This window comes from Ranitomeya variabilis, chromosome 2 (assembly GCF_051348905.1).
Source record: "Ranitomeya variabilis isolate aRanVar5 chromosome 2, aRanVar5.hap1, whole genome shotgun sequence".
Taxonomy (NCBI): domain Eukaryota; kingdom Metazoa; phylum Chordata; class Amphibia; order Anura; family Dendrobatidae; genus Ranitomeya; species Ranitomeya variabilis.
The window spans coordinates 183,334,270-183,361,168 of record NC_135233.1 but is presented as its reverse complement, the minus strand read 5'-3'; the positions used below and the strand labels follow the sequence as shown (position 1 = coordinate 183,361,168).

Below are 26,899 nucleotides of genomic sequence, written 5' to 3'. Positions count from 1 at the left end.
TTTCTACTGTGGTGATTCAACACATGTTATCTCAGCATGCTCTAAACGTTTAAAGAAAAAAGTTAATCCTGTCGCCATTGGTACTTTTCAGCCTAAGTTTATTTTGTCTGTGACTTTAATTTGTTCATTATCTTCTTACTCAGTTATGGCTTTTGTGGATTCTGGTGCTGCTTTAAGTCTGATGGATTTTTCGTTTGCCAAGCGCTGCGGTTTTGTCCTGGAGCCTTTGGAAAATCCTATTGCTCTTAGAGGAATTGATTCTACGCCATTGGCAGAGAATAAACCTCAGTATTGGACGCAGGTGACCATGTGCATGACTCTTGTACATCAGGAGGTGATTCGTTTTTTTGGTACTGCATAAAATGCATGATGTTGTCGTTTTGGGTCTGCCATGGTTACAGGCCCATAATCCAGTTTTAGATTGGAAAGCTATGACTGTGTCTAGCTGGGGGTGTCAGGGGATTCATGGCGATTCTCCATTGGTGTCTATTGCTTCTTCTACTCCTTCTGAGATCCCTGAGTTTTTGTCAGACTTTCAGGATGTATTTAATGAGGCCAGGTCCAGTGCCCTTCCTCCTCATAGGGACTGTGATTGTGCTATAGATTTGATTCCTGGTAGTAAGTTTCCTAAGGGACGACTCTTTAATTTATCTGTGCCAGAGCATGCCGCGATGCGGAGTTATATAAAGGAGTCTTTGGAGAAGGGACATATTCGCCCATCCTCGTCCCCTCTTGGTGCAGGATTCTTTTTTGTGGGCAAGAAAGACGGGTCTCTGAGACCTTGTATTGATTATCGTCTTCTGAATAAGATCACTGTTAAATTTCAGTATCCTTTGCCATTGTTGTCTGATTTGTTTGCTCGGATTAAGGGATCCAGTTGGTTCACCAAGATAGATCTTCGTGGTGCGTATAACCTTGTGCGCATAAAGCAGGGAGATGAATGGAAAACGGCATTTAATACGCCTGAGGGTCATTTTGAGTACCTGGTGATGCCTTTCGGATTATCTAATGCTCCTTCTGTGTTTCAGTCCTTCATGCATGACATCTTCCGGAAATATCTGGATAAATTTATGATTATTTATCTGGATGATATTTTGGTTTTTTCTGATGATGGGGAGTCCCATGTGAACCAGGTCAGGATGGTGTTTCAGGTTTTGCGGGAGAATGCTCTATTTGTGAAGGGCTCAAAATGTATCTTTGGGGTACAGAAGGTTTCTTTTTTGGGTTTTATTTTTTCCCCTTCTACTGTGGAGATGGACCCAGTTAAGGTCCGTGCCATTCATGACTGGACTCAGCCCACGTCTGTTAAGAGCCTGCAGAAGTTCTTGGGCTTTGCTAATTTTTACCGTCGTTTTATCGCTAATTTCTCCAGCGTGGTTAAACCTTTGACGGATATGACCAAGAAGGGTTCTGATGTTGCGAATTGGTCTCCTGCGGCCGTGGAGGCCTTTCGGGAGCTGAAGCGTCGGTTTACTTCAGCACCAGTCTTGTGCCAGCCGGATGTCTCTCTTCCCTTCCAGGTTGAAGTTGATGCTTCTGAAATTGGTGCAGGGGCTGTTTTGTCGCAAAAAAGTTCTGATGGCTCCGTGATGAAGCCATGCGCCTTCTTTTCAAGGAAATTTTCGCCTGCTGAGCGGAACTACGATGTTGGTAATCGGGAGTTGTTGGCCATGAAGTGGGCATTTGAGGAGTGGCGACATTGGCTCGAGGGAGCTAGACATCGTGTGGTGGTCTTGACTGATCATAAAAATCTGATTTACCTCGAGTCTGCCAAGCGCCTGAATCCTAGACAGGCCCGTTGGTCGTTGTTTTTCTCCCGTTTTGACTTTGTGGTCTCGTACCTGCCTGGTTCGAAGAACGTGAAGGCTGATGCACTTTCTAGGAGTTTTGTGCCTGATTCTCCGGGAGTCTCTGAGCCGGCTGGTATTCTCAGAGAGGGAGTAATTTTGTCTGCCATTTCCCCAGATTTGCGACGAGGGCTGCAAAAATTTCAGGCTGATAGGCCTGATCGTTGTCCACCAGAGAGATTGTTTGTCCCTGATGGATGGACCAACAGAGTTATTTCTGAGGTTCATTCTTCGGTGTTGGCGGGACATCCTGGGATTTTTGGTACCAGAGATTTGGTGGCCAGGTCCTTTTGGTGGCCTTCCTTGTCGCGGGATGTGCGTTCTTTTGTGCAGTCCTGTGGGATTTGTGCTCGGGCTAAGCCTTGCTGTTCTCATGCCAGCGGGTTGCTTTTGCCCTTGCCTATCCCAAAGAGGCCTTGGACGCACATTTCCATGGATTTCATTTCGGATCTTCCGGTGTCTCAGAAGATGTCTGTCATCTGGGTGGTGTGCGATCGTTTTTCTAAAATGGTCCATTTGGTGCCCTTGCCTAAGTTGCCTTCCTCCTCTGATTTGGTTCCTTTGTTCTTTCAGAATGTGGTTCGTTTGCATGGCATCCCTGAGAATATTGTATCTGACAGAGGATCCCAGTTTGTGTCCAGATTCTGGCGATCCTTTTGTGCTAAGATGGGTATTGATTTGTCTTTTTCGTCGGCTTTTCATCCTCAGACTAATGGCCAGACCGAGCGAACTAATCAGACCTTAGAGACTTATTTGAGATGTTTTGTTTCTGCTGATCAGGACGACTGGGTTACCTTTTTGCCACTGGCCGAGTTTGCCCTTAATAATCGGGCTAGTTCTGCCACCTTGGTTTCACCCTTTTTCTGCAACTCTGGTTTTCATCCTCGTTTCTCCTCGGGCCAGGTTGAACCTTCTGACTATCCTGGGGTTGATTCTGTGGTGGATAGGTTGCAGCGGATTTGGAACCATGTGGTGGACAATTTGAAATTGTCACAAGACAAGGCCCAGCGGTTTGCCAACTGCCGCCGCGGTGTGGGTCCCCGACTTCGTGTTGGGGATTTGGTTTGGTTGTCTTCTCGGCATGTTCCTTTGAAAGTCTCCTCTCCTAAGTTCAAGCCTCGCTTTATCGGTCCTTATAAGATTTTGGAAATCCTTAACCCGGTGTCTTTTCGCTTGGACCTTCCAGCGTCTTTTGCTATTCATAATGTGTTCCATAGGTCCTTGTTGCGGCGGTACGTGGTGCCTATGGTTCCTGCTGTTGAGCCTCCTGCCCCGGTTTTGGTTGAGGGCGAGTTGGAGTACGTGGTGGAGAAGATTCTGGATTCTCGTATCTCTAGACGGAAACTCCAGTATTTAGTTAAGTGGAAAGGCTATGGTCAGGAGGATAATTCCTGGGTTGTCGCCTCTGATGTTCATGCGGCTGATTTGGTTCATGCCTTTCACGCTGCTCATCCTGATCGCCCTGGGGGTCTTGGTGAGGGTTCGGTGACCCCTCCTCAAGGGGGGGGTACTGTTGTGAACTGTGTTTCTGGGCTCCCTCTGGTGGTCACTAAAGGTATTGTGTTAGGTATGTCTTGTTGCAGGCCTGAGCTCCAGCTGTGTCGTTAAGCAGCGGGTGTTTCCTATTTGAGTCTCCTCTGGACTCAGTCTCTTGCCTGGCATCGTTGTATCCAGACCTATTTGGTCTCCTCCGAATTCCTTTCAGTCTGCCTCATGCAAGAAAAGCTAAGTCTGTTTTGTACAATTTGGATCGTTTGCATTATTCAGTGTTTTTGTCCAGCTTGCTTTACATTTGATTTTTGACTCGCTGGAAGCTCTAGGGGGCTGATATTCTCCCTCCACACCGTCAGTCAGTGTGGGGGTTCTTGAATGTTCAGCGTGGATGTTTTGTAGGGTTTTCTGCTAACCGCATAGTCCACTATCTATTTTCTGCTATCTAGACTATTGGGCCTCACTTTGCTGAATCTAGTTCATCTCTACGTTTGTGTTTTCCTCTTGCCTCACCGTTATTATTTGTTGGGGGCTTTCTATATCTTTGGGGTTCAATTTCTCTGGAGGCAAGCGAGGTCTTATTTTTTCCCTCTAGGGGTAGTCAGTTCTCCGGCTGGCTCGAGACGTCTAGAACCAACGTAGGCACGTTCACCGGCTACTTTTAGTTGTTTGTGTCAGGATCAGGTATGCGGTTAGCCCAGTTTCCACCTCCCTAGAGCAGTATTTATATTTTTGCTATCTTGCCGGAATATCAGAGATCCTTTGCCATTGGGATCATAACAGAGTATGGAGCGGGCGCCGGGCACTGACTGCAGGGGAGTAGGGAGGGACTAATCGGACTGTGGCCGTCGCTGATTGGTCGCGGCAGCCATGACAGGCAGCTGGCGAGACCAATCAGCGACTTGGATTCCATGACAAACAGAGGCCGCGACCGATGAATATCCGTGACAGACAGACAGAAAGACAGACAGAAAGATGGAAGTGACCCTTAGACAATTATATAGTAGGTAGATAGATATATATATATATATATATATATATATATATATATATATATATATATATATATATATACACTCACCGGCCACTTTATTAGGTACACCTGTCCAACTTCTTGTTAACACTTACTTTCTAATCAGCCAATCACATGGCGGCAACTCAGTGCATTTAGGCATGTAGACATGGTCAAGACAATCTCCTGCAGTTCAAACCGAGCATCAGTATGGGGAAGAAAGGTGATTTGAGTGCCTTTGAACGTGGCATGGTTGTTGGTGCCAGAAGGGCTGGTCTGAGTATTTCAGAAACTGCTGATCTACTGGGATTTTCACGCACAACCATCTCTAGGGTTTACAGAGAATGGTCCGAAAAAGAAAAAAAATCCAGTGAGTGGCAGTTCTCTGGGCGGAAATGCCTTGTTGATGCCAGAGGTCAGAGGAGAATGGGCAGACTGGTTCGAGCTGATAGAAAGGCAACAGTGACTCAAATCGCCACCCGTTACAACCAAGGTAGGCCTAAGAGCATCTCTTAACGCACAGTGCGTCGAACTTTGAGGCAGATGGGCTACAGCAGCAGAAGACCACACCGGGTACCACTCCTTTCAGCTAACAGGAAACTGAGGCTACAATTTGTACAAGCTCATCGAAATTGGACAGTAGAAGATTGGAAAAACGTTGCTTGGTCTGATGAGTCTCGATTTCTGCTGCGACATTCGGATGGTAGGGTCAGAATTTGGCGTAAACAACATGAAAGCATGGATCCATCCTGCCTTGTATGGAGCATCTTTGGGATGTGCAGCCGACAAATCTGCGGCAACTGTGTGATGCCATCATGTCAATATGGACCAAAATCTCTGAGGAATGCTTCCAGCACCTTGTTGAATCCATGCCACGAAGAATTGAGGCAGTTCTGAAGGCAAAAGGGGGTCCAACCCGTTACTAGCATGGTGTACCTAATAAAGTGGCCGGTGAGTGTATGTGTACATACATGCGCACACACACACACTTACCGACACCTTTTCAAAATTGCATAACAAGTCATACTCTTCAAGTGTAAATCACCAAAAGCTTCATGCGTCATATTCCGTATAGGCAAAATTACATCCAGAATGTATAGTGGTTAGTACTAATCATATATATGAAAAAAGCCTGGTTTCCAGAAGATCAATGTCTTGTATCCCATATCCTGGAGCGTTTCTTTCCAAGGGAATGGAGTTCATTCATCAGGAGATCAGAACATACCAAGTACGCTAACAATCCAGTGCAATATCTTTGTCACAGAAGATAGTGTGTTCTGTGACAAGGATATTGCGCTGCATTGTCATATGTGCGATGTGCGTGGCCAGTTTCTTGTACCACACTTTGGCTTTTCTCATGGCACTGTACAGTTGGAGCACTTTATCAGGGAGATCAACTACCCCCCATGTTCTTGTTGTACCCCACTACACAGCTTGGTTTGTCGACCTGTGTAGAGATACCTCATACAGTGATTAGGCTTCTGCCATCACCTTGTATGGTGGTCAAGAAAAGGACATCCCTCCTGTCCTTGTATTTGACTACCAGCATGCTGTGGCTACATTGGGCTCTGCTCTCACCCTTTCTGCTGCTACTGTCAAATTAACGTCCTCGGAAGGCCTCTGTAATTTTTGCGGACAGCACCGAAGTCTGCGGCAGCTCGCGCAGGGAGGGACGTAAAGAGTGGGATGCCATCTTCATAGAGGTGATAATCTTGATCCTGCAGTTAATGCACCAAATCCCTTACAATTTTCCCATTCGCTCCCAGGACAGAGGGGCAATTAATGGACTGAAATTTGGTGTACTGGCTGGCTCTGATAATTGGTACTCTTACAGTACCAATTGCAGGCTGGACATCAGCCAATCACAGCGATAATAATTGACGATGACTCCATGTTCCCTGCTGTGAGAAACACCAGGCACCATTGTGCGATCACCGTGTGCTTAGTCACGGTGATCGCATGAATGTCATGACTTGTATATATACTTCCCGACCATGACATATATATATACTGCAAATGTTGGGATGGGTGTAAAGAGGTATTTACCTGCAGATTAATATTATGGCTGCTAATAAATACTATTTTTTATTGGTTTGTTTTTTTCTTGCTGACAGGATCTCTTTAAAGCACCACTTCTTAGTTCAGAGCTGGAGTCGGGCTACTAATCTAAGTTCCCTGACCCTAGTATTATATACACGAACTGTCATCTTTAGCTGTTTCCAGTACCGCTACAGTCCCATTCCTCCATCTTGTGATTGCAACTTCTGAGTGACTGGAAGTCAGATGTAATGGTAACAGACTCTCAATGGAAGTCTTTGAGAGCCTCGTTCTGCCTCTCATAAACTAATATTAAGAAGTGACCTCCAGCTTTTCCAGCATACACTGGACCTATCAGTCAGCTCTCAACCTGCAGAAAATCAGCCGGAGCTTTGCCAATAAAAGATGAAGATGGTGACTAGAGAGTATATTACTAGGAGCAGAGAACTTACATTAGTGACACCACTCCATCTGTAAAACAAAAAAATGTGGAGTGGTGCTTTGATTGGTAAAAACACTTGTATATACTTACTTTGGCATTAATTTGGCACTAGAAAGATACCTAATCTTTACTTTATTATACAAGAATATATATTTTGAATTATAATTTTTCATATTATACTGTTAACTTTGTCATAGACATTTGTCCAGCAGCTATAAACCCTGACTTCCCAATATGAACCACATTCCGCTTTTTATGTATGTCATAAAAAGGCTGCCAAACTGCTTGTTGATTAAAAACCATATTGTGGATAGTAGGGTCAATTAGTAATATAGTATTTTTAAAGTTTATGACTAAAATATTCATTTATTTAATCTATTTTTTTTTTCTTTTATGAACTAGATGGATGTGCTGAGGATTTTCCTTGGCTCTCCGCAGAGTTTGAACCTTCGTAACCTCTTGTGGCATGGATTTATGTCGCCTCATGAGATTTCACCCAAGTAAGTTCAGATAAAAGTTCAGGTCTCATTTAGAAGTCTGTGTTGCATAATATGTGTCCTATCCACGTGTTTCATGGATAGAACATGTACCTGTTATAATGTACTAGCTATTGAACCCGTTCTACACCCGGGTGGCGAGCATTTATATTGGTATATGGTCTCCATCCTGGTATGTGCTGCTCCCATCTTGCTCCCCCATCCTGTCATGTGCTGCTCCATCCTGCTTCCCCATCCTGTCATATGCTACTCCATCCTGCGCGCGGCCGTACTGCCTGAGTGCGGCTATATTGAGCACGGCTGTACTGGCTGAGTGTGGCTGTACTGCCTGAGTGCGGCTATACTGAGCGTGGCTGTACTGCATGAGTGCGGCTATACTGAGCGTGGCTGTACTGCGTGAGTGCGGCTGAGTGTGGCTGTACTGCATGAGTGTGGCTGTACTGTGTGAATGCGGCTGAGTGTGGATGTACTGCGTGAGTGCGGCTGAGTGTGGCTCTACTGTGCGAGTGTGGCTCTACTGTGCGAGTGTGGCTCTACTGTGCGAGTGTGGCTGTACTGTGTCAGTGTGGCTGTACTGCGTGTGGCTGAGTGTGGCTGTACTGTGTGAGTGCGCCTGAGTGTGGCTGTACTGTGTGAGTGTGGCTGTACTGTGTGAGTGCGGCTGAGTGTGGCTGTACTGCGTGAGTGCGTGTGAGTGTGGCTGTACTGCGTGAGTGTGGCTGTACTGCGTGAGTGTGGCTGTACTGCGTGAGTGTGGCTGTACTGCGTGAGTGTGGCTGTACTGCGTGAGTGTGGCTGTACTGCGTGAGTGTGGCTGTACTGCGTGAGTGTGGCTGTACTGCGTGAGTGTGGCTGTACTGCGTGAGTGTGGCTGTACTGCGTGTGGCTGTACTGCGTGTGGCTGTACTGCGTGTGGCTGTACTGCGTGTGGCTGTACTGCGTGTGGCTGTACTGCGTGTGTGTGGCTGTACTGCGTGAGTGTGGCGGAGTGTGGCTGTACTGTGTGAGTGTGGCTGTACTGTGTGGCTGTACTGTGTGAGTGTGGCTGTACTGTGTGAGTGCGGCTGTACTGTGTGAGTGCAGCTGAGCGTGGCTGTACTGTGAGTGTGGCTGTACTATGTGAGTGTGGCTGTACTGTGTGAGTGGCTGTACTGTGTGAGTGTGGCTGTACTGTGTGAGTGTGGCTGTACTGTGTGAGTGTGGCTGTACTGTGTGAGTGTGGCTGTACTGTGTGAGTGTGGCTGTACTGCGTGTGGTTGTACTGCGTGTGGCTGTACTGTGTGTGGCTACTGTGTGAGTGGCTGTACTGCGTGAGTGTGGCTGTACTGCGTGAGTGTGGCTGTACTGCGTGAGTGTGGCTGTACTGTGTGAGTGTGGCTGTACTGTGAGTGCAGCTGAGTGTGGCTGTACTGTGTGAGTGTGGCTGTACTGTGTGCTGCTGAGTTTGGCTGTACTGTGTGAGTGTGGCTGAACTGTGTGAGTGTGACTGAGTGTGGCTGTACTGTGTGAGTGTGGCTGTACTGTGTGAGTGCGGCCGAGTGTGGCTGTACTGTGTGAGTGTGGCCGAGTGTGGCTGTACTGTGTGAGTGTGGCTGTACTGTGTGAGTGTAGCTGTACTGTGTGAGTGCAGCTGAGTCTGGCTGTACTGTGTGAGTGTGGCTGTACTGTGTGAGTGTGGCTGTACTGTGTGAGTGCTGCTGAGTTTGGCTGTACTGTGTGAGTGTGGCTGAACTGTGTGAGTGTGACTGAGTGTGGCTGTACTGTGTGAGTGTGGCTGTACTGTGTGAGTGCGGCCGAGTGTGGCTGTACTGTGTGAGTGTGGCTGAGTGTGGCTGTACTGTGTGAGTGTGGCTGTACTGTGTGAGTGTGGCTGTACTGTGTGAGTGTGGCTGTACTGTGTGAGTGCGGCCGAGTGTGGCTGTACTGTGTGAGTGTGGCTGTACTGTGTGAGTGTGGCTGTACTGTGTGAGTGTGGCTGTACTGCGTGAGTGTGGCTGTACTGCGTGAGTGGCTGTACTGCGTGAGTGTGGCTGTACTGCGTGAGTGTGGCTGTACTGCGTGAGTGCAGCTGAGTGTGGCTGTACTGCGTGAGTGTGGCTGTACTGCGTGAGTGTGGTTGTACTGTGTGAGTGCAGCTGAGTGTGGCTGTACTGTGTGAGTGTGGCTGTACTGTGTGAGTGCTGCCGAGTTTGGCTGTACTGTGTGAGTGTGGCTGAACTGTGTGAGTGTGGCTGAGTGTGGCTGTACTGTGTGAGTGTGGCTGTAACTGTGTGAGTGCGGCCGAGTGTGGCTGTACTGTGTGAGTGTGGCTGTACTGTGTGAGTGTGGCTGTACTGTGTGAGTGTGGCTGTACTGTGTGAGTGTGGCTGTACTGTGTGAGTGTAGCTGTACTGTGTGAGTGCGCCCGAGTGTGGCTGTACTGTGTGAGTGTGGCTGTACTGTGTGAGTGTGGCTGTACTGTGTGAGTGTGGCTGAGTGTGGCTGTACTGTGTGAGTGTGGCTGTACTGTGTGAGTGTGGCTGTACTGTGTGAGTGTGGCTGTACTGTGTGAGTGCGGCCGAGTGTGGCTGTACTGCGTGAGTGTGGCTGTACTGCGTGAGTGTGGCTGTACTGTGTGAGTGTGGCTGTACTGCGTGAGTGTGGCTGTACTGTGTGAGTGTGGCTGTAACTGTGTGAGTGCGGCCGAGTGTGGCTGTACTGTGTGAGTGTGGCTGTACTGTGTGAGTGTGGCTGTACTGTGTGAGTGTAGCTGTACTGTGTGAGTGCGGCCGAGTGTGGCTGTACTGTGTGAGTGTGGCTGTACTGTGTGAGTGTGGCTGTACTGTGTGAGTGTGGCTGAGTGTGGCTGTACTGTGTGAGTGGCTGTACTGTGTGAGTGTGGCTGTACTGTGTGAGTGTGGCTGTACTGTGTGAGTGTGGCTGTACTGTGTGAGTGTGGCTGTACTGTGTGAGTGCGGCCGAGTGTGGCTGTACTGCGTGAGTGTGGCTGTACTGCGTGAGTGTGGCTGTACTGCGTGAGTGGCTGTACTGCGTGAGTGTGGCTGTACTTACTGCCTGAGTGTGGCGCTAGCTATGGATACAGCACCCCTGCAGCCAGCACAGCGAGGGCTGACTACGCCCACTCGCATCACTGGTCACATGCTGGTGACATCATCGAAGGTCCTGGAACTCCGCTGGGCTCTACATCTACCCCGACTGGAGCTGCAGAGCACGGAGCCCCCATGGCCGGTATATTAGGGGGGATACAGGGGTGTGTGGAGCCCCCATGGCCGGTATATTGGGGGGGGGATAAGTAAGTTCGGCTGCGTCACTCTGGTCCAGACTGCGTAGGCGCGGTGCGTCGCGCTTGCGCAGTCTATAAAGGCTTCGGACAGAGTGACGCTCCCACCGTTATATTATAGATGCTGCATATTCATGTCCATTTTTTTCTGTAGCACTGATGAAAAGTGCCAATACAAGTCTATAGATCGGTGAAAATCACCGCAATCCGTCTGCTGTCAATGATTAACATTATAATGAATAGCAGAAGCGTTGTAATTTATTTATCCATACATGAAAAACACTGATGACACTCGGATCCAAAACACTGATGACACTCGGATCCAAAACACTGATGACACTCGGATCCAAAACACTGATGACACTCGGATCCAAAACACTGATAATACGCGTACCATTTTTTTTTTGCATACATGAAAAACACGGTCATCAAAATGATGCTGTCGTTAAAAATAAAACTCTCAAGTAGATTTCACATTGACCAATTGAATGCAAAGGTAAAAGCCTGACTAAAAGTCTGTGTTCACAAATTGCAACTGTGTTGTGGCCAGCACACAGATCATCTTGTTTTGGAAATAATAGCAGGCACAAGCACATTCATTCATGACCAAGCTCTTTGCAGCAGTGGTTTTGTTTTTCTTTTCATAGCACTGTTTTCACATTGTAATGGAATGTACCACTTTTATTTAGATGTGCTGTTTTGCACTTGTAATTGTTAACCTGGGGCGCCCTTTTTCTGACTTTGATTATTTTCTGCAAGCAATAGAAAGCAGTGGGGAGTGAGCAATGTGGTCATTCATTCCAGACAGGCCTTTGGTCTTCACTGTGCTGTGATGATTCAGCGCCAGGAATGGCAATCATGTGACCACAAGTACCGGTATGCGATATACAAACTCCCAGCCAAAATTTGACTAGACTTGCCAAGCTCACTGCAAGTGTATTGCTTGAGGCTGTCTGACAGTCTAGTCAGATTCTGTCCGGGAGTATGCATATCCCATGCTTGTGGTCATGTGACTGCCATTCCTGGCATTGACACCGGAGAATTCTCACACTGCGCATTGTGTGCACTGTGAGGATTCACAAGTCTGCAGTCACATACAGTGACTGCAGACTTGTTGTTTTAGATAAGTCCTTTAAATTTTATATACGTCAAATAGTGCTATTCAAAATTCCAACTCAACCCAGAGAAAAAAAGTTCTCATGTACCTGTGTCGACAAGCAAAATAAATATATGGCTTCTGAGATACGAATAAAAACTAGAAAAAAGTTCACTTAAAAATATGATAAGAATAAAATATTTCTGGATCTTCAGGAGTTCACTTGAAAGCGTTTTTAGACACAAACACCTTTCCAATCTTCATATCAGCATGGTTTTCTGTATTTCTGCATTATGAGCACAACATGTGAATGCAGCCTAAGGCTGTTTTTTTTTCGTTGACAACTATTTGGTAAAAAAAAAAAATTGTGACAGTTATTTACATACACTATGCATACAAATGTATGGGACACCTTCGAATTACAGCTAAATGAGCTTTTATGACATCCCTACTGATCTAGGAAAGCTTTCTACAAAAATTATTTAGAGCGTCTGTGGAAATTCTTGTCAGGTCATCCAGAGTAGCATTTGTGAGGTTGTGGACTTGGCTTTGTGCAGTGGATGGAAGGGAATGAAGTCATGCTGGGACAGAAAAGAGTCTTCCCCCAAGCTGTTCCCATGAAGTCTGAAGCATGTAAAAGTCTTGGTATACTGAATCCATAAGATGTCCCTTTATTAGCGATATGTTCCTTTTTAAGTGGCAAAGTACAACCCTTAAGTATTTAGGATTAACCACTCAATCTCATACCACTCCCTTTATCGATATATTTTCACCCCACTCTGTAGTCAAATATGTTAAATACTGGCCAAATCAAATAAACTTCCATTATCTCTTCTGGCGGCATTTTGGCAATTAAAATGTGGATAATCCCTAGGATTGTATACAGTGGGAACGTGAAAGATATTGTCGGTATGACAATATAGTTTTATTTTGCATAAAATACAAAGGAAATGTGTCATCTTTAGCATTATCCATTTTAGAGATCATTTCATCTTCAACTTGTTTAACTTTTCACAATAATAGTAATTTTGACCTGGGGTGCCCAAACTTTTTACATGCCACTATACATCTTTGAAACATTGTGAATACTTATCCACGTGAGCGACATCAAAGCCTTACAAGTTATACATTTCATGTGGGTAAAAAAAAATGTCATAGAATTTCATGCTGTCTCTGCTGGCTAGTGGGTCTACGAGTTGATTGCGACTCCAAATATCATTTACTATTATTGGGCTTATCATCTACGGAGGATATCTGTTTGGCAGGTTTTCCTGCATTTGCTAAGTGGATAGAGATTTAGAAACTCAGGCTAGCACCTAGACATTCCAATTCCTTACTGTGGTCTGACCCTTATTCTCATCATATAGGACTTCTCTTAGCCTCCATATAGCTCCTTGAAAAAGTATTCATTTTCCATGATTTTTTTTTTGTGACATAAAAACGCCAAGTTGCAAGTATTTGCGTAGTGTAAAGGAAATGATTCATGGTTTTCTAATTATTTTTGAAGTATAAATCTGAAAATTGTGACATTAATTTGTCTTCAGCCCCCTGTAGTCTGTTATCCCTAAATATAATCCTGCGTGACCAGAAGTCCTTGCCTCCAGAAGTCACATAAGTAGTAAATTGAGACAACTTGTGTGTAATTTAGTTCCAGTATAACTACAGGTGTTATTTGAGAACTATAGGGTTCAAATAGCATCATGAAAACTAAGGCACACACCAGACAGGTCAGGGATAAAGTTGTAGAGAGAGTTAGGCAGGAATAGGTTATAAAACAATAGCCCAAGCTCTGAAAATCTGATGGTGCATGGTTCAATCCTTTATCCAAAAATGGAAGGATTATATGTGAGGAAACCAGATTGTATCTTAATTTCCCAGACAACCATGTTTTTGCAAACCAAAAGAACTGGCTTTTTATCTGTATATTGGCTTGTGAATTTAAGTGTTTATGTCTGGTGGGTCAAGAAGACAGACTTGCCAACTGATATACTATCTAACATACTATTGACTGTACATAGGATGTGTTAAGCTTTGTTTATTGATGTGTGCTGATATGCTAATAGTGCTTCCTTGATCCCATCACCATTGTTTACCTTATCTTGATGTTGGACTGAAGGACACTGGGTAATTCTAAAAATAGCTTACATGTCTTGGGTATAAAAAGACTCAGAGATCACATCATTGAGACTGAAGTAACACAGAGCTATCAGCCGGACATTCTGAAAACCACTCAACAGACAAGAGAAAGGACTGCAGCCAATTCATCATAGCACCATCACGAGAGACACTGATCTATGATTCTATAGGAAACAACCTAGGGGTTTTCGTCTCCGGTTGGAAGGACACAGATCTGATCCAGTGACCATCTCTGAACCATGGATATGTTTGGAGAAAGCCAGGTTTGGGACCCGCTGGTCGCCTGGTTCCATGGAGATGGTCAGATAAGCCAAGTGGTGACTCTCGTGTCAACTGGCTTTGGACCTTGTATGGACTCTATGGACAGTTCTTGGTCATCTCCCTATGCTTGTCATTACGTCTTCTCTGTGTGTGTATCACAGGTAGAATAGCGACCCTGGGAGCTCTGATATCATGTCAACTGGCTTTGACCTTGTACGGACTCTATGAACTGTTCTGTCATCTTTCTACGCTTGTCGATATCTCTTCTCTGTGTGTATATCACAGGTGGAATAGCGACCCTGGGAGCTCCGATATCACATCTACCATTATCTCGGCGAGTCAGCAGAAGGGTGGGGCCCGGTAATGTGCACCATCTTGGGGTAATTGCTGAGATTGTTCTGTTTGCTATTGTGTGTTGTGGTTCAATAAAGTATTGCCACACTGTTTTACCTTAACCCCGTGTTGTCTGTGTAGTGTATTGCCCACTGGGAGATAGAGCGGGTGTTCAGTGGTATGAGCCCTGGTCCATGCAGTCTTGCTAAAGACAGCCGGGCCAGTGGACGAGAGCACCCACTGACCCCGTTCCTCCACAGTATGGCACAACTTCAAATCTACCAAGGCATGGCCATCCACTTAAACTGACATCCCAACTAGGGAGAGCACTAATTAGATTAATTAAAGAAGCAGCCAAGAGACCCATGGACACTCTGAAGACCTGCAGATATCCACAGCTCAGTTGGGAAAATCTGTCCACAGCAAAAAAAATGAGTAGTATAATTCACAAATCTTGGCTTTATAGAATAGAGACAAGAAAATATTTTTGTAAGCAAGCCATAAGAATTTCTGTTTGTAGTTTGCAAAACGCCATGTAGGGGACAGCAAACATGTGGAAGAAGGTGCTTTGGTCAGTGAGCTCAAAGTAAAACCATTTAGGCTAAATGCAAATGCTATGTGTGGCACAAAAGTAGCACTGCACATCAGCCTGTAAACACCATCCCCTCCGTCAAACATGGTGTTGACAGTATTATTGTCAGGACTCTGAACATTTTTTACCTTTTGTGCATTACTGCCCTTTTCCAAGATGGCGTCTTTGGTCTCGTATGCACTGTGTCTTCCTGCTATAAAACTCCACCCCAGCCTTTAGTCTGTGCTAGAGTATTCTGCCTTGCATCCAGCTCCTGACCTCTGATTACTCCCTGGCTATATACCTGCTCCTGTGAACCTGTGTGGTGATCCTGCTACTCTGCTCTGAGTTCCTGCTGCATACACCAGTTTCCAGTAATCCTCCTTCATCTGCTGCTCGTGTTTACTTCCATCTGCATTTGCTGGACATGTAAGCTGTTTCTGCTCTGCAAAAACCTGAGACTATTAACCAGGCCTCCCTGGTTGAGCTAAGATATGATTTGAACTGCCTTATAAGCTTATCTATCTGTGTTTGGACTAAGACAAGGATTTATTCGTGTCAAGTATCCTCAAGAATAACTGTGCTTCATAGACTTTCTGCTTGATTGCATTTTCCTCTGAAGTTTCCTATAGACTGCTAAGCTGCGTTTATTATTTGCACCAAGTGTTGTGTACTTTAGTTTCTCTCTGCACCTGTTTGAATAACCGTCTGATAATATAGACTTTACCACTTATAAAACTGTGTCCTGTAGTTGTCTTGTTCCACGCAAAGAGTCTCCTGAGTTATCCCCTATAATTATTACAATTATGCTGTGAGGATGCTTTTCTTCAACAACGACAGGGAAGCTTGTGAGAGTTCATGGGAAGATGGATGGAGCTAAATACAGGGCAATCCTGAAGAAAAACCTGTTAGGAGGTTGCAAAAGATTTGAGACTGGGGCACAGGTTCAACTTCCAGCCAGACAGCGACCCTACACAGACTGTCAGACCTACAATGGATTGGTTTAAATCCAAGAATATTCATGTGTTTGAATGGCCCAGTCACAGTCCAAATCTAAATTCCATTGAGAATATGTGGCAAGACTGGAAAATTGCTGTAAGCAGAAGTTCTCCATCCAATGTCACTGAGCTAGAGCAAAAATTACAGCCTCTTAGGCTATGTTCACATGTTGCGTTTTTTCAGCTGCGTTTTAATGTACCAGCAAAGTCAATGAGACTTCAAAAATGTCGTGCACACAGCTCGTTTTTTTTTTTTGTCCTGAGTACTTGCTACAGCTTTTTTCATTTATTGAAAACAATGGGTGGTTCAACAAATGCTGAAAAAAACGCAGGTATCAGTTTTTGCTGCGTTTTTGGTGCCAAAGCCTGATGAAGCAGCACAAGATTTTTTTATGCACTAAACTTTATCAGCATGCACATGAGACAATTGTACCATGACAAAAATGCACGGAAAAGACTCGATAAGCAAAACCTGCTTTTTTGCAGCAAATTTCTTACTGCTAAGAGAGTAGGCCTTGCCTTTGCCTGCGGAAAATAACGCATCAATAACACAACGTGTAAACATAGCTTAAATGTGCAAAGCTGGTAGACCTACCCCAAAAGACTTGCAGCAGTAATATTGACTCTGTGGCTCAATACAAATGCATGTCACAATTTTCAGATTCATATTTTTACAATATTTAGACAACCATCTACTATATAATTGTCTAAGGGTCACTTCCGTCTGTCTGTCCTTCTGTCACGGATATTCATTGGTCTGTCTGTCATGGAATCCAAGTTGCTGATTGGTCGTGGCAAAACGCCCACGACCATTGCCACAACCAATCAGCGACGCGCACAGTCCGGAAGAAAATGGCTGCTCCTTACTCCCCGCACTCACTGCCCGGCGCCCGCATACGCTGTTCAGTCACCGGTCACACAGGGTTAATGCCGGCGGTAACGGACCGCGTTATGCCGCGGGTAACGCACTACGTAACCGCTGCTATTAACCCTGTGTGTCCCCAATTTTTTACTTTGATGCTGCCTATGCGGCATCAATAGTAAAAAAAATGTAATGTTAAAAATAATAAAAACAAAAAACCTGCTATACTCACCCTCCTTAGTTCGCCGAGCCGCTGGCGCCGGCCGCCATCTTCCGTTCCCGGCGATGTATTGCGAAATTACCCAGAAGACTTAGCGGTCTCGCGAGACCGCTAAGTCTTCAGGGTAATTTCGCAATGCATCCTGGGAAAGGAAGATGGCGGCCAGCGGCTCGGCGGAGCTTCAGTGGATCCCAAGCGTCGGTAACCACTTCCTGGATCCAGGCGCCAACGGAAAGTGAGTATATAACTATTTTTTATTTTAATTCTTTTTTTTTTTAACAGGGATATCATGCCCACATTGCTATATACGTGGGCTGCGCAATATACAACGTGGCCTGCGCAATATACTACATGGGCTGGGCAATATACTATGTGGGCTGTGCAGTATAATATGTGGGCTGCACAATATACTATATGGGCTGCGCAATATACAACGTAGGCTGGGCAATATACTACGTGGGCTGCGCAGTATAATATGTGGGCTGCGCAATATACAACGTAGGCTGGGCAATATACTACGTGGGCTGCGCAGTATAATATGTGGGCTGCGCAATATACTATATTGGCTGCGCAATATACAACGTGGGCTGCGCAATATACAACGTGCGCTGTGCAATGTACTGCGTGGGCTGCGCAATGTACTGTATGGGCTGCGCAATATACTACGTGGGCTGTGCTATACACTACGCATACATATTCTAGAATACCCGATGCGTTAGAATCGGGCCACCATCTAGTGCAGGGGTGGGCAATTAATTTTGCCATGGGGCCGCATGAGAAATTGGGATGGTTTTAGAGGGCCGGACTAATATAATTACCATATTTTTCGGACTATAAGACACACCGGATCATAAGGCACACTGTTGTGAACTCTATTTTTGGGCTCCCCCTAGTGGTCACAAGCGGTACTGTGTAGTGTTGTCTTTCTGCAGGTTGGCAGCATCAGCTGGTTCGTTATCCTTGGCTGGTTTCCTATTTAGCTCACCTGGATACTCAGTTCCTTGCCTGCTATCAATGTATTCAGTGCTCTTCAGATTCCTTGTGACTACCTTGCTCCCAGTCTCTCCAAGACAAGCTAAGTTTTTCCTCGCTTGCTGGTTGCTCTAGGGGACTGAGTTTCTCCCCCCACACCGTTAGTTGGTGCGGGGGTTCTGGAAATCTCAGTGTGGATATTTTGTAAGGGTTTTTTACTGACCGCACAGACCCCTTTTCTGTTTTCTGCTATCTAGTGTTAGTGGGCCTCATTTGCTGAATCTGCTTTCACCCCTGTGTATGTGCCTTCCTCTTACCTCACCGTTATTATTTGTTGGGGGCTTCTATATCTTTGGGGATTATTTCTCTGGAGGCAAGTGAGGTCTTTCTCTCTCTCTCTAGGGGTAGTTAGTTCCTCAGGCTGGCTCGAGATGTCTAGGATTTTAGGCACGTTCACCGGCTACTTCTAGTGTGTTTGGATAGGTTCAGATTTGCGGTCAGTCCAGTTTGCCACCTCCCTAGAGCTTGTCCTATGTTTGTTACTTAGCTGGAGTAATTTGTGATCCTCAACCACTAAGGATTATAACAGTATAGCAGGCCAAAAAGTGTTTAATGCATCGGAGAAGTGGGATAAAAAGAAGACCTGAGTACATTTTTTTTTTTTTTTTCCTCCTCCCGCTTTTCCTTTGCTGCAGTCTGTTTAGCTTCTTTCATCCCCTTGAACTCTGGGTGGTTTTTAAGCTCAGCTGCAGACATGAATGTTCAGACTCTGACTTCTAGTGTGGATCATCTTACTGCACGGGTGCAAAGTATTCAGGATTTTGTTATTCATAGCCCTATGTCAGAACCTAAGATACCCATTCCTGAGTTGTTTTCTGGAGATAGATCTAGGTTTCTAAATTTTAAGAATAATTGTAAGTTATTTCTATCTCTGAGACCTCGTTCCTCTGGTGATTCCGCTCAGCAAGTTAAAATTGTTATCTCCTTGTTGCGTGGCGACCCTCAAGATTGGGCTTTCTCTCTGGCGCCAGGAGATCCTGCATTGCTTAATGTAGATGCATTTTTTCTGGCTCTTGGACTGCTTTATGAGGAGCCTAATCTTGAGAATCAGGCAGAATAAGCGTTGCTGGCTATCTCTCAAGGTCAGGATGAAGCAGAGGTGTATTGTAAAAAATTTCAGAAATGGTCGGTGCTTACTCAATGGAATGAGTGTGCCCTGGCTGCAAATTTCAGAGAAGGTCTTTCTGAGGCCGTTAAGAATGTTATGGTGGGGTTTCCCACCCCTACAAGTCTGAGTGATTCTATGGCTTTAGCCATTCAGGTTGATCGGCGTTTGCGGGAGCGCAAATCTGCTCATCCTTTGGCGGTATTTTCTGAACAGAGACCTGAGTCTATGCAATGTGACCGAACTCTGACCAGAATTGAGCGACAAAGTCATAGACGTCAAAATGGGTTGTGCTTTTACTGTGGTGATTCTACTCATGTTATCTCAGCATGCTCTAAACGCTTAAAAAAATTCGCTAAACCTGTCACCATTGGTACTATACAGCCTAAATTTATTTTGTCTGTTACTTTGATTTGTTCTTTGTCGTCCTACTCGGTTATGGCTTTTGTGGATTCGGGTGCTGCCCTGAATCTGATGGATTTGTCGTTTGCCAGGCGCTGTGGTTTTGTCCTGGAGCCTTTGGAATTTCCTATTCCTCTGAGGGGAATTGATGCTACGCCATTGGCTGAGAATAAGCCTCAGTATTGGATGCAAATGACCATGTGCATGACTCCCGTACATCAGGAGGTGATTCGCTTTCTTGTTTTGTATAATTTGCATGATGTTGTCGTTTTGGGTCTGCCATGGCTGCAGGCTCATAATCCAGTTTTAGATTGGAAAGCTATGTCTGTGTCAAGTTGGGGTTGTCAGGGAATTCATGGCGATACTCCGTTGGTGTCTATTGCTTCTTCCACTCCTTCTGAGGTCCCTGAGTTTTTGTCTGACTACCAGGATGTATTTGATGAGCCCAGGTCCAGTGCCCTGCCCCCTCATAGGGATTGTGACTGTGCTATAAATTTAATTCCTGGTAGTAAATTTCCTAAGGGACGACTTTTTAATGTGTCTATACCAGAGCATGCCGCGATGCGGAGTTATATAAAGGAGTCTTTGGAGAAGGGACATATTCGCCCATCCTCTTCCCCTCTTGGTGCAGGATTTTTTTTTGTGGCCAAGAAGGACGGTTCTTTGAGACCTTGTATAGATTATCGTCTTCTGAATAAAATCACAGTCAAATTTCAGTATCCTTTGCCACTATTGTCTGATTTGTTTGCTCAGATTAAGGGTGCCAGTTGGTTCACCAAGATAGATCTCCGTGGTGCGTATAACCTTGTGCGCATTACGCAGGGAGATGAATGGAAAACAGCATTTAATACGCCCGAAGGCCATTTTGAGTACTTGGTGATGCCTTTTGGACTTTCTAATGCTCCTTCTGTGTTTCAGTCCTTCATGCATGACATCTTCCGAGAATATCTGGATAAATTTATGATTGTTTATCTGGATGACATTTTGGTCTTTTCTGATGATTGGGAGTCCCATGTGAAGCAGGTCAGGATGGTGTTTCAGGTCTTGCGTGCTAATGCTTTATTTGTGAAGGGCTCAAAATGTCTCTTCGGAGTACAGAAGGTCTCCTTTTTGGGTTTTATTTTTTCTCCTTCTACTGTGGAGATGGACCCAGTCAAGGTCCAGGCTATTCATGACTGGACTCAGCCCACGTCTGTTAAGAGTCTTCAGAAGTTCTTGGGTTTTGCTAATTTTTACCGTCGTTTCATCGCTAATTTTTCTAGCGTGGTTAAACCTTTGACGGATTTGACCAGGAAGGGTTCTGATGTGACTAATTGGTCTCCTGCGGCCGTGGAGGCCTTTCGGGAGCTTAAGCACCGGTTTTCTTCAGCTCCAGTCTTATGTCAGCCAGATGTCTCTCTCCCCTTCCAGGTCGAGGTTGATGCTTCTGAGATTGGAGCAGGGGCTGTTTTGTCGCAGAGAAGCTCTGATGGCTCTGTGATGAAGCCATGTGCTTTCTTTTCAAGAAAGTTTTCGCCTGCCGAGCGGAATTATGATGTTGGTAATCGGGAGTTGTTGGCTATGAAGTGGGCATTTGAGGAGTGGCGACATTGGCTCGAAGGAGCTAAACATCGTGTGGTGGTCTTGACTGATCACAAAAATCTGATTTATCTTGAATCTGCCAAGCGCCTGAATCCTAGACAGGCTCGTTGGTCGTTGTTTTTCTCCCGTTTCAACTTCGTGGTCTCATACCTGCCTGGTTCGAAGAATGTGAAAGCTGATGCACTTTCTAGGAGTTTTGTGCCTGACTCTCCGGGAGTTTCTGAGCCGGCTGGTATTCTCAGAGAGGGAGTGATTTTGTCTGCCATTTCCCCAGATTTGCGACGAGTGCTGCAGAAATTTCAGGCGGATAGACCTGACCGTTGTCCACCAGAGAGACTGTTTGTCCCGGATAGATGGACCAGCAGAGTTATTTCCGAGGTCCATTCTTCGGTGTTGGCGGGTCATCCTGGGATTTTTGGTACCAGAGATTTGGTGGCTAGGTCCTTCTGGTGGCCTTCCTTGTCGCGGGATGTGCGTTCCTTTGTGCAGTCTTGTGGGATTTGTGCTCGGGCTAAGCCTTGCTGTTCTCGTGCCAGCGGTTTGCTTTTGCCTCTGCCTGTTCCGAAGAGGCCTTGGACGCACATTTCCATGGATTTTATTTCGGATCTTCCAGTATCTCAGAAAATGTCTGTCATCTGGGTGGTGTATGATCGTTTTTCCAAGATGGTCCATTTGGTGCCCTTGCCTAAGTTGCCTTCTTCCTCCGATTTGGTTCCTCTATTTTTTCAGAATGTGGTTCGCTTGCACGGTATTCCTGAGAATATTGTGTCTGATAGAGGATCCCAGTTTGTGTCCAGGTTTTGGCGGACTTTTTGTGCTAAGATGGGCATTGATTTGTCTTTTTCGTCGGCCTTCCATCCTCAGACTAATGGCCAAACCGATCGAACTAATCAGACGTTGGAAACTTATTTGAGATGTTTTGTTTCTGCTGATCAGGATGATTGGGTGACTTTTTTGCCATTGGCCGAGTTTGCCCTTAATAATCGGGCTAGTTCTGCTACTTTGGTTTCGCCTTTTTTCTGCAATTCTGGTTTCCATCCTCGTTTTTCCTCGGGTCAGGTTGAGCCTTCTGACTGTCCTGGGGTGGATTCTGTGGTGGATAGGTTGCAGCAGATTTGGAACCATGTGGTGGACAGTTTGAGGTTGTCACAGGAGAAGGCTCAGCGCTTTGCCAACCGCCGCCGCGGTGTGGGTCCCCGACTTCGTGTTGGGGATTTGGTGTGGCTGTCTTCTCCGTATGTTCGTATGAAGGTCTCCTCTCCTAAATTCAAGCCTCGCTTCATCGGTCCTTATAAGATCTTGGAAATCCTTAACCCGGTGTCTTTTCATTTGGATCTCCCAGCATCGTTTGCCATTCATAATGTGTTCCATAGGTCTTTGTTGCGGAGGTATGTGGTACCTGTGGTTCCTTCTGTTGAGCCTCCTGCTCCGGTGCTGTTCGAGGGCGAATTGGAGTACGTGGTGGAGAAGATTTTGGATTCTCGTATCTCTAGACGGAGGCTTCAGTATTTGGTTAAGTGGAAGGGCTATGGTCAGGAGCATAATTCCTGGGTTGTCGCCTCTGATGTTCATGCGGCCGATTTGGTTCGTGCCTTCCACGCGGCTCATCCTGATCGCCCTGGGGGTCTTGATGAGGGTTCGGTGACCCCTCCTCAAGGGGGGGGTACTGTTATGAACTCTATTTTTGGGCTCCCTCTAGTGGTCACAAGCGGTACTGTGTAGTGTTGTCTTTCTGCAGGTTGGCAGCATCAGCTGGTTCGTTATCCTTGGCTGGTTTCCTATTTAGCTCACCTGGATACTCAGTTCCTTGCCTGCTATCAATGTATTCAGTGCTCTTCAGATTCCTTGTGACTACCTTGCTCCCAGTCTCTCCAAGACCAGCTAAGTTTTTGTTTGTTCTTTTTTTGATTATCAGCATTCATCATGTTTCTTGTCCAGCTTGCTAAAATGTGATTTCCTCGCTTGCTGGTTGCTCTAGGGGACTGAGTTTCTCCCCCCACACCGTTAGTTGGTGCGGGGGTTCTGGAAATCTCAGTGTGGATATTTTGTAAGGGTTTTTTACTGACCGCACAGACCCCTTTTCTGTTTTCTGCTATCTAGTGTTAGTGGGCCTCATTTGCTGAATCTGCTTTCACCCCTGTGTATGTGCCTTCCTCTTACCTCACCGTTATTATTTGTTGGGGGCTTCTATATCTTTGGGGATTATTTCTCTGGAGGCAAGTGAGGTCTTTCTCTCTCTCTCTCTAGGGGTAGTTAGTTCCTCAGGCTGGCTCGAGACGTCTAGGATTTTATGCACGTTCACCGGCTACTTCTAGTGTGTTTGGATAGGTTCAGATTTGCGGTCAGTCCAGTTTGCCACCTCCCTAGAGCTTGTCCTATGTTTGTTACTTAGCTGGAGTAACAGCGCACCCCAAATTTGGGGTGAAAATTGCAGAAAAAAAGATTTTTTATAAGATGGGGGTCCGTCTTATTGTCCGAATTTACATTATCATACCTGAGGGCTGGAGGTGGCAGAGCAGGGTCACAGGAGGCATGGTGTCGGCAAAGGTGGGGTGATGCGGTGTGGCGTGCACCTGAGCAGGGTCCCTTCCTGCTTAGGTGGGCGACGCCACGGCCTGGTGTCCATGGGGTGGTTGCAGCAGTGGTGTGGCGACGGCAGAGGTGCGGTATGGCGTGCGCAGGGTCCCTTCCACCGGTGACGTGACGCAGCGGCCCGGAATGCAATGTGAGCAGCAGAGCCGGGTTGAATATCGGTGGCGGCGGCCATCTTCCCGAGGCCGCGCGTGCACAGATGGAGTGCTCTGCTTCACGGGGCTTCAGGAAAATGGCTGCGGGAGGCCGCGCGTGCGCATATGGAGATCGTGGCGGCTATTTCCTGAAGCCAAGATCTAAATCTGCAAACTCGGCTTCGGGAAGATGGCCGCCGCCACCGATAAACACGATGATCAACACGCTCCGCTGCTCACATTGCACGTGACGTTCAGAGCTCGGGGCCTTCACTCCAGCCGCCAGCGGTTCTCCTCAGAAGTGTCTGGCGGCTGGCCGAGCGGTGCCGGGGGCGGCTGTCAGAAGTGACAGCTAGCTGGCGGGCTGTTTAAAATCATCAGGCGGGCCGGATGCGGCCCGAGGGCCGCATCTTGCCCAGGTCTGATCTAGTGTATCATATTCTTTACACTTCACAAATACTTGCTACTTTGTGTTGATATGTCACGTAAAATCCCAATAAAAATGTTTGTGGGTGTAAGCTGGAAAAGTTCACAGGGTTTGAATATTTTTTTTCAAGGGACTGTATATCCCTAGTTAATGTCACAGGGCATATTGTCTAAGAAATATTTTGTCTTCTCTAAATTCACTTCTTCGTTCTAATAGCAGAGCTATGATAACTTTATGCATTATGAACCTCAGCACTCGACGATCACCACTCTGTAACTTTACATGGTCTGACAATTTATGAATGAGTTGCTGTGCCTCCTAAATGCTTCCACTATTCAATAATACCACTTATAATTAAAGTGGTATTCCCATCTCCAAGATCCTACCTCAATATGTAGTAGGTGTAATAATATTAATATTAGCAAATACCTCCAATTAGAAATGTAGTATAGTTTTTCTGAATCGCTATATCTCTTTCCTCATGTGCAGGCATTGCAGGACGTTAGGTGTCCATGGTTCTGACCACTAGCAACTAGCTAACTGTCACTATATGATTGGTTGTAACTATGGACACCTAAGGTCCTGCAATGCCTGCATCGGAGGAAAGAGTCATAGCAAATCATAAAAACCGTACTACATTTCTAATTGGAGGTATTTGCTAATATTATTATTATTATTATTATTATTATTATTACACCTACTATACATTGGGATAGGAGATTTTAGAGATGAGAATATCCCTTTAATCATGGAACATTTAGATGGCATCTTACTACAACACCAGTTTCAACTTCAGTGAGATCTTTAACCCCTTCCTGACCTTTGACGCCACGTAGGCGTCATGAAAGTCGGTGCCAATCCGACCTTTGACACCTATGTGGCGTCATGGAGGGATCGCGTTTCTGCAGATCGGGTGAAAGGGTTAACTCCAATTTCACCCGACCTGCAGGGACAGGGGGAGTGGTGCTTCAGCCCAGGAGGGGTGGCTTCACCCCCCGTGGCTACGATCGCAATCTGTAATGTTTCACCTATGAAAATTGGTGAAATATTACAATCCAGCCATGGCCGATGCTGCAATAGCATCTGCCATGGCTGGAGACCCAGATCTGCCCCCCCGCCGCCGATCTCCTCCTCTCCATCCTGTCATGTCCCCTTCTCCCCTCCGTCCTCCTGTCCGCTCCCCCCCGTCCTCCTGTCTGCTCCCCCCGTGATCCGATCCCACCCCCCCATACTTGCCGAGTTCCAATGTCCTTCCCGGTGTCCGTCCATCTTCTCCATGGGTGCCACCATCTTCCAAAATGGCGGGCGCATGCGCAGTGCGCCCGCCGAATCGGCCGGCCTGCAGATTCTTTCCAGGTACATTTTGATAGCTGTGATAGGTTCTATCACAGCGATCAAAATAAAAAAATAGTAAATAACCCCCCCCCCCCTTTATCACCTCCATAGGTAGGGAACATAAAAAAATAAAGAAAATATATTTATTTATATTTTTCCACCAGAGTTAGGGTCAGGGCTAGGGTTGCACTTAGGGTTAGGGTTGCACTTAGGGTTAGGGTTGCACTTAGGGTTAGGGTTGCACTTAGGGTTGCACTTAGGGTTAGGGTTTCACTTAGGGTTAGGGATGCACTTAGGGTTGCACTTAGGGTTGGGGTTACACTTAGGATTGCACTTAGGGTTAGGGTTGCACTTAGGGTAAGGGTTGCACTTAGGGTAAGGGTTGCACTTAGGGTTAGGGTTGCACTTAGGGTTAGGGTTGCACTTAGGGTTGCACTTAGGGTTAGGGTTGTACTTAGGGTTAGGGTTGCACTTAGGGTTAGGGTTGCACTTAGGGTAAGGGTTGCACTTTAGGGTTAGGGTTGCACTTAGGGTTGCACTTAGGGTTAGGGTTGCACTTAGGGTTAGGATTGCACTTAGGGTTGCACTTAGGGTTAGGGTTTCACTTAGGGTTAGGGTTTCACTTAGGGTTAGGGTTACAATTAGGGTTAGGGTTACACTATGTGCACACGGTGCGGATTTGGCTGGGAATCCGCAGTGGATTGGTCGCTGCGGATTCGTAGCAGTTTTCCATCACGTTTACGGTATCACGTAAACCTATGGAAAACCAAATCCGCAGTGCCCATGGTGCGAAAAATACAGCGCAGAAACGCTGCGTTGTATTTTCCGCAGCATGTCAATTCTTTGTGCGGATTCAGCAGCGTTTTACATCTGCTCCATAATAGGAATCCGCAGGTGAAATCCGCACAAAAAACACTGGAAATCCGCGGTAAATCCGCAGGTTAAGCGCAGTGCTTTTTACCTGCGGATTTTTCAAAATCGGTGCGGAATGATCCGCACACAAATCCGCAACGTGGGCACATAGCCTTAGGGTTAGGGTTGGAATTAGAGTTAGGGTTGGAATTAGGGTTAAGATTAGGGTTAGGGGTGTGTTGAGGTTAGGGTTGGGATTAGGGTTAAGATTAGGGTTAGGCTTGTGGTTAGGGTTATGGTTAGGGTTGGGATTAGGGTTAAGGGGTGTGTTGGGGTTAGGGTTGTGATTAGGGTCA

The 26,899-nt window shown here is 46.2% G+C and overlaps 1 protein-coding gene across 4 annotated transcripts in view; it reads left to right on the top strand.

Moving 5' to 3' along the window:
- Positions 1-26,899, top strand: part of ERMARD (ER membrane associated RNA degradation) — a 372,196-nt gene that overhangs the window by 108,236 nt on the left and 237,061 nt on the right. For all 4 annotated transcript variants that reach the window (XM_077283272.1, XM_077283274.1, XM_077283273.1 and 1 more), the window contains exon 6: positions 7,232-7,329. In XM_077283272.1, coding sequence (XP_077139387.1) covers positions 7,232-7,329 — 98 coding nt within the window. The remainder of the gene's footprint in view (positions 1-7,231; positions 7,330-26,899) is intronic.